The 7,946-nt window shown below is 46.7% G+C and overlaps 1 protein-coding gene across 1 annotated transcript; it reads left to right on the forward strand.

Annotated features, from left to right (window-relative positions):
- The first annotated feature begins 2,894 nt into the window (after window positions 1–2,894).
- Window positions 2,895–5,184, forward strand: LOC135982281 (uncharacterized). Its single transcript, XM_065588250.1, has 2 exons — window positions 2,895–3,620; window positions 4,615–5,184. Exons 1-2 carry the CDS (start codon window positions 3,044–3,046, stop codon window positions 5,088–5,090), a joined length of 1,053 nt encoding a protein of 350 aa, XP_065444322.1. The 5' UTR covers window positions 2,895–3,043; the 3' UTR covers window positions 5,091–5,184.
- The last annotated feature ends 2,762 nt before the right edge of the window (window positions 5,185–7,946 follow it).

Consider the following 7,946-nt stretch of genomic DNA (forward strand, 5'->3'; position numbering starts at 1 on the left):
TTAAGTAAGAGAAAAAAACTTTTGAAGTGATAATCAAGATAGCCCAGTACAGACAGTTTGATAAGAGGTGTGAGAATACTTACATGGATACCATTTGATGGACACAGCTAGCTCTTCACTTTTTATCATGTAACTTCATAACAAGCAAATGATCAAGACAGAAAAGTATGTTCTAAAAATGGAATAATTTATATATCAACAGTATGGTGTGACTAAACCACAAATAAAATGTCATCACTTAGAGTTGATAAAGAAGGCATATTCGCTATCCTCCTATGAGCTGTTCTGTTTCTACAGCACAGTGCATGCTATAAATATTGACCTGATCACTTTTTAATGTATACAAGATACAATTTTTTTATGTTTGAATGTAAAATTAGTTTAATCTGTCAAATAACAGATTTTCCTTCTATTGTGACTACCGATGCATTATTGTACTGGGGATTGCACTAGCCCTAAAAAGGCAAAGAAATTATACAGTTTTAAAAATAATAAAAATGTACAAGAAAAAGAATGAGCATCTAGGGATAGGTTGGTAAATATTAAAATACAATCACAGTTCATACGATCTCTTAAAAAATTAGGTATGAAGAAAATTATATTGCTTATTCCAAAACCAAATTTAACTCTGTCCCTGTATTTCCTACCCAGCCTCATCCTATAGACCTGAAATTCTTATCCTAATTCATATTTTCAATATAGGCTACAAACTATTATACACAATCCATACACCCAACCACAGTCTACCCTCTCATTTTTAGAAACACCGACATCTTGCTTATTACCCTCATTATATATATCATAAACTTGATTACATTGTACTCTCCATGCCCAGCCCAGAGGCAAGCTCTTATATCCCCTGCATCCAGTATGGTTAATTTTTTTCTTCGTTTGTATTGTGATAGAATCCAAGGACCTAATCAGGACTGGGGACTTATGCTAGGCTCTTGTACAAACACACAGGAAACATGGTTCCTGTCATGAATAGCTTATAAATCAGAAAAAACAAACCACCTCATCTGTCCTACTTAACTAGATTGGAAATTCCATTACACATTTGCATGTCACCCTTCCCTTATGAATCAGAGACCTCACTACAGATACTATATGTCTACCTTCATCCAATCTATTCTGCGCATACAAGTCACTGGCCTCAGTAAGTCTCTCATCAAACCTGGCCAGTATTGCCATAAATGAGGCTTATTTATCATAGAGGAAAGAATGAAGTACATACATCTGCAGAATGTATTCCACTTTTGTGGTCAATAATATAAAAATGTTCTAAAGTTGTGGTTATGTTATCATATAATGCTCTTCTTGTTAGAGGGATAGTAAACAGCTATTCAGGGACAGAGTTAAGGTTATTTTTGGAATATTCAATAATATATGACTCATTACGTGTGTATATATGTATATGTAAAAGATTTAGGAGCTGTGCAAAGTCTCTTGTTCCCCTGGAGCTCACACTGTTTTCTGGATGTCATGAGTTCACAGAGACTCTATTTCATCCTGCTTCTTATCTTGCTGTGCTTTGAAGCTCTGTATTTTCTATGGGTCTTCAGTTTCCCCTGCCTTGCACTACTCAGCAGAACTTAGAAGTGTGCCACTGAGCTCTCATTTCTCCCTGTCCCTCAAAGATCTAAAGTGAACAGTAGGTCACACTTACTTTATGAAGCATCAACTCTACCAAATTATAAGCCCATTTTTGTAACTGATTTTTTATTAATTAGCCCGCACCCTAAATTGTATTATTATCACTCATATGTATGTATAATTTGAAGGTTTACAATAAAGCTGTTTTTCAGCTAGACTCCAGGTAGAACCAAAAACACAAGACACTGAGTAAAATTTCAAGAATGTCGTTTTTATGTATCCTCATTTAGGAATGGTTTGATCAATTACCTTCTTGCTTTCCAAAAAAAATTGTAGTGTACCCTGAAAGTAATCACAAAAAATACTTTTACTGGAGCTGCTTCTCAGTGACTCCATATTATAGGTAAATGTTATGATCTGTACTTCAGAAACAGCTTGGCCAATTTTCTTCATATGTTCTAGAATAAGAAGCAGATAAGAGCCATGTTATGTTGAATCTGTTGCTTCAAACAGCACAATTGTTAAATTAAGTACACAAACCTGCAAATTGAAAACTAAAGATTCCTAAATGAACACTGGGTCATTTAAGAAGTGGTTAATTTATTTATATAACCTTTTCCGTTTTTATTTTTTAAGTTTGAATGTGTTTGGATAAAGTAGTTATGGACAAGTAGCAGCAGGAGAAAGGGGACTCTGTATTAAAGGAAACTGCGGTGATAAGCTAAAACAGCCAAATAATGTAAATTCTGAGATGAGCCTATGAGGATCTTGTTCCTCAGGAAAAATTCCTTCAGTTTTTCTGATGATGTTGACCCTTAATCCCATTCCCCCTTTATTGCCTTTTGTGTGACCTCATTAGCTGTATATCAATAATCTTTCTTATCTAAAACTACTGACCACCGTGTTTTGTCCTGTGTGTGTTTGTTGTGTCTTATTCAGAGCCTGTTCCTGAGAGGTGCTGAGGACAAAGTCAAAAGGAATTGTAAGTTCTCATCTTATCTCCGGATGCTCTTACAGCCCCAGCCTACAAGACTGCTGGCGCTAGGCATAACCAGGCCTGGTCTACACTAGGCGTTTATGTCGAAGTTAGCGCCGTTAAATCGAATTAACCCTGCACCCGTCCACACTGCGATGCTATTTAGTTCGACATAGAGGTCTCTTTAATTCGACTTCTGTACTCCTCCCCGACGAGGGGAGTAGCGCTAAATTCGACATGGCCATGTCGAATTAGGCTAGGTGTGGATGGAAATCGATGCTAATAGCTCCGGGAGCTATCCCACAGTGCACCACTCTGTTGACGCTCTGGACAGCAGTGCGAGCTCGGATGCTCTGACCAGCCACACAGGAAAAGCCCCGGGAAAATTTGAATTTGAATTCCTTTTCCTGTCTGGCCAGTTTGAATCTCATTTCCTGTCTGGACATCGTGGCGAGCACAGCAGCACTGGCAACGATGCAGAGCTCTCCAGCAGTGATGGCCATGCAGTCTGTGAATAGAAAGAGAGCCCCAGCATGGACTGATCGTGAAGTCTTGGATCTCATCGCTGTGTGGGGCGATGAGTCCGTGCTTTCCGAGCTGCGATCCAAAAGAAGGAATGCAAAGATCTACGAGAAGATCTCTAAAGACATGGCAGAGAGAGGATACAGCCGGGATGCAACGCAGTGCCGCGTGAAAATCAAGGAGCTGAGACAAGGGTACCAGAAGACCAAAGAGGCAAACGGACGCTCCGGATCCCATCCCCAGACATCCCGTTTCTACGAGGCACTGCATTCCATCCTCGGTGCTGCCGCCACCACTACCCCACCAGTGACCGTGGACTCTGAGGATGGGATACTGTCCACGGCCGGTTCCTCAGACATGTTAGGGGACGGGGAAGATGAGGAAGGAGATGAGGAGGGCGAGGCAGTTGGCAGCTCTCACAACGCTGATTTCCCCGACAGCCAGGATCTCTTCATCACCCTTACAGAGATCCCCTACGAAGCGTCCCCAGCCATTACCCCGGACACAGAATCTGGTGAAGGATCAGCCAGTAAGTGTTGTAAACATCTAAACATTTATTTTTAACAAAACAGGAATATTAACAATTAAAAGAATGGGTTGTTCATGATTAGTGTGCCCTAGGCGCTTAACGGTTTAGTAAGGGGCAGTGCAAGTTTTGAAAAGAAATCTAGCAATGTCCGGTTTTCAGTGATTGTCCTGCACAAGCCGCTCTACTGTGTATTCCCTGCTACTGCAGCTACAGTAAAATGCGGTCTATATGTGCGGGGATAGAGCAGTAATCCTCCTGGGACATCTCGATGAAGCTCTCCTGGAGGTAACTTGAAAGCCGTTGCATGAGGTTCTTGGGGAGAGCGGCCTTATTGGGTCCTCCGAAGTACGACACGTTGCCGCGCCACGAGATTATCAGGTACTCGGGGATCATTGCTCTGCACAGCAGGGCGGCATACGGCCCTGGTCTTTGGAGGCTTTCCCGGAGCATTCTCTCTTTGTCGCTCTCGGAGATCCTCATCAGGGTGATGTCGGCCATGGTGACCTGCTTTTAATTAGGTAGGGGAATGTTAGTGTTGGGACTGCTTTCCCGTTCCTTTACAGAACTGTAACCGCTGGTTTGCAGCCACGCGGTGGAGGCGGGAGAGGGGCAGCCGAAAGGGATCGTTCCCGGGGACAGCCGCGAGGGGGTGGGACAGGGGCAGAGTTCCCGCTTGCCGGATTGCTGGCAGCAGGGACTGACATTGATTTAAATGTGAAATGAGGCCAGTGGTAATATAAAAGTTTTAAACTGCCACAAGTGTACGGCTTACCATGTCTGCCTGCAACAGAAATTCCGTTGTGCTGCCTCGCTTCTCAAATGTGCTGTTCAAGACCCCAGGCACAGAATGCGAAGGCCGAGAATTCGACCTTGTGCTGAGTGCGCATGTGAAAGGTGCTGTGCATGGTCTTGTTCACAGAGAAAGACTATGTTCTTTGTTCACAACTACATTTATCTTTCAGAGGAATTCACTCCCTTTTTCCCATTTCCACAGCCCCGTCTGCGACTGTCTCACAACCTAGCCTGGAATCACACTCCCAGAGGCTAGCGCGGATTAGGCGTAGGAAGAAGAGGACACGGGAGGACATGTTCTCTGAGCTTATGGCCTCTTCCCAAGCCCAGGCAGCACAGCAGACCCAGTGGCGGGAGAACTTGACCCGAATGCACCAAGCCAACATGGATCGGGAGGAGAGGTGGCGGCAGGAAGACCAGCAGGCGACTCTAACGCTGCTTGGACTACTGAGGGAGCAAACGGACACACTCCGGCGCCTTGTGGATGTTCTGCAGGAACGGAGGCAGGAGGACAGAGCCCCGCTGCAGTCCATCTCTAACCGCCCTCCCCCGCCACCAAGTCCCATACCCACCTCACCCAAAGTGCAAAGAAGGAGAGGCGGCAGAGTCCCTGCTAACTCTCACTCCACCCCTGCAGAGAGCTCTAGTAGCAGAAGGCTCTCATTTCCCAAAATTTGAAAAGTTCTTTCCTTCCCGCCTGACACAAGCCCACGTCCAAGTTTCACCTCCCAATGCCATGTGTAGTTGATAATAAAAAATTCGTTTCTGTTAACTACTGTTTCAATCATGTTCTTTTGGAGGAGGAGGGGAAAGGGGGTTGGAAATTGGACAGGACAGTCTCCTTTGGCAGGGTACATAGTCGGGGGCAGGCACAGCAGCAGGGCACATACACAGTGCAGTGATGCAGTGACTAGTTGCCCCGGTTAGTCTGGGAGGTTGTTTTGATGTAATGTTGGGGGGGGTGGGTTGCTCTGTGACTTTGTGGCGGGGGAGGGCAGTTACAGATCTTAAGCGCCGGTCCTTAGACAGGATCACAGAGCCACACAGCATGGGATCTGTAACCGTCCTCCCCCTGCCACAAAGTCAAATAGACCTCCCATACACACAGTCCCGATCAGGAGGGGTGACAGGCTCCGTTGAAACAAGCATCCCACCGCAGCGGAGCCTGTCAATCCTTGAGTTTAGAAGCTGCATTCGCATCACAACACTAGACCCGCCCCGCACCACAGTCTGCGTCCCAGTTTTAAAAAATTCCCGCTAAAACAGTATTAAAGAAAACGGTGTGCTTTAACAAAGTAGAACTATTTTTATTTCGACACGTGTGTTGGAGGGGGGGTGAAGGGGGTATGTAACTGGATAGGATAGTCAACATTACCTGGGTAAAGAAACGGGGGCAGGTTTAGCTTCTCAGTACACAAACTATAAAATCACAGGTTACCCTGCTCACTCAGGAACTTTGCTTTCAAAGCCTCCCGGATGCACAGCGCTTCCCGCTGGTCTCTTCTAATCGCCCGGCTGTCTGGCTGTGAGTAATCACCAGCCAGGCTATTTTCCTCAACCTCCCACCCCGCCATAAAGGTCTCCCCCTTGCTCTCACAGAGATTGTGGAGCACACAGCAAGCTGCTATAACAATGGGGATATTGGTTTCGCTGAGATCACAGCGAGTCAGTAAGCTTCTCCATCTCCCCTTGAGACGGCCAAAAGCACACTCCACCACCATTCTGCACTTGCTCAGCCGGTAGTTGAAGAGTTCTTTTTCAGTGTCCAGGGCGCCAGTATAGGGCTTCATGAGCCAGGGCATTAGCGGGTAGGCTGGGTCCCCGAGGATGACTATAGGCATCTCCACATCCCCAACAGTTATTTTGTGGTCCGGGAAGTAAATACCTTGTTGCAGCCGTCTAAACAGACCAGAGTTCCTGAAAACACGAGCGTCATGAACCTTGCCCGGCCATCCCACGTAGATGTTGGTAAAACGTCCCCTATGGTCCACCAGTGCTTGCAGCACCATGGAAAAGTATCCCTTTCGGTTAATGTACTGGGTGGCCTGGTGGTCCGGTGCCAGGATAGGGATGTGAGTTCCATCTATGGCCCCACCGCAGTTTGGGAATCCCATCGCTGCGAAGCCATCTATGATCGCCTCCACGTTTCCCAGGGTCACTACCTTTGGCAGCAGTACATCAACGATTGCCTTCGCTACTTGCATCACAACAACCCCCACGGTAGATTTGCCCACCCCAAACTGGTTCGCGACTGACCGGTAGCTGTCTGGCGTTGCAAGCTTCCACAGGGCTATGGCCACTCGCTTCTGTACACTCAGTGCAGCTCGCAACCGGGTGTCACTGCGCTTCAGGGCAGGGGACAGCAACTCACAAAGTTCCAGGAAAGTTCCCTTCCGCATGCGAAAGTTTCGCAGCCACTGGGATTCATCCCAGACCTGCAGCACTATGCGGTCCCACCACTCAGTGCTTGTCTCCCGTGCCCAGAATCGCCGTTCCACGGCATCAACATGACCCATTGCCACTGTGATGTCCTCGGCGCTGGGTCGCCTGCTTTCTGACAGGTCTGTGCTACTCTCAGACTTCAGGACATCACCGCGGTGCCGTAGCCTCCTTGCCTGACTTTTCTGCATCTGCCTCAGGGAAACCTTTATGATAAGCTGCGAGACGTTGAGAGCGGCCACAACTGCAGCGATGGTCGCAGCGGGCTCCATGCTCGGAGTACAGTGGCGTCCGCGCTGTCAATGACTGGAAAAGCGCGCGAACTGTTTTCCCGCCGGCGCTTTCAGGGAGGGAGGGCGGGAGTGATGGACGGATGACGACAGTTTCCCAAAAGCACCCTCGACTCATTTTGTTACCCAGAAGGCATTGCCGGCTACACCCAGAATTCCAATGGGCAGAGGGGACTGCGGGAACTGTGGGATAGCTGACCACAGTGCACCGCTTCGAATGTCGACGCTATCACCGTTAGTGTGGACGCACAAAGTCGAATTACTGTCCTTAGTGTGGACACACACGTTCGACTTTGCAATATCGATTACAAAAATTCGATGCAAGTAAAATCGAACTACTCTCGTAGTGTAGACAAGGCCCCAGACTAAGCAATTGCTTAGGGCCCAGAGCAACTCAATGAACCCCCTTTTTGCTTTTTTAGTATGTGTTGTGTGTGGGGAGACCACCCCCTCAAATAGTCCTGTTTACGGTCCCCAATGGGCTGGCACTGCCTCTGGTCTAGAAACCCTTACTCAGGTGAGAAGTCCTCACTTATGCATATGAGTAAGGGTTCACAAAAACAGGTCCTTAGATTGGAAAAATCATTGGGGCAAGAAACATGTTTGCAATATGCCATGTAGATTTATCGCTTTGCGAACAGGGGCTGCTAACAGGGAGTTTCACAAGGGAGTTCTCCAGGTGAAGGAGGAGCAATACAGCACCCTTTTGGGGTAAGTGACTGTCTGTAGTGTGTGTTTGTTTGTGTTTGAGGGTTACTTGCTGTGTGCTGAGCTTGTGTTTGTCAGTCTGTTTGTTTGTTTTGGT

Source organism: Chrysemys picta, chromosome 3 (genome assembly GCF_011386835.1).
Source record: "Chrysemys picta bellii isolate R12L10 chromosome 3, ASM1138683v2, whole genome shotgun sequence".
Classification (NCBI taxonomy): domain Eukaryota; kingdom Metazoa; phylum Chordata; order Testudines; family Emydidae; genus Chrysemys; species Chrysemys picta.

Coding starts and splice junctions, on each gene's coding strand:
- LOC135982281 (XM_065588250.1), top strand. CDS start 3,044: ATGCAGAGCTCTCCAGCAGTGATGGCCATGCAGTCTGTGAATAGAAAG. Junction 3,621..4,614: donor ATCTGGTGAAGGATCAGCCA/GTAAGTGTTGTA, acceptor CCATTTCCACAG/CCCCGTCTGCGACTGTCTCA.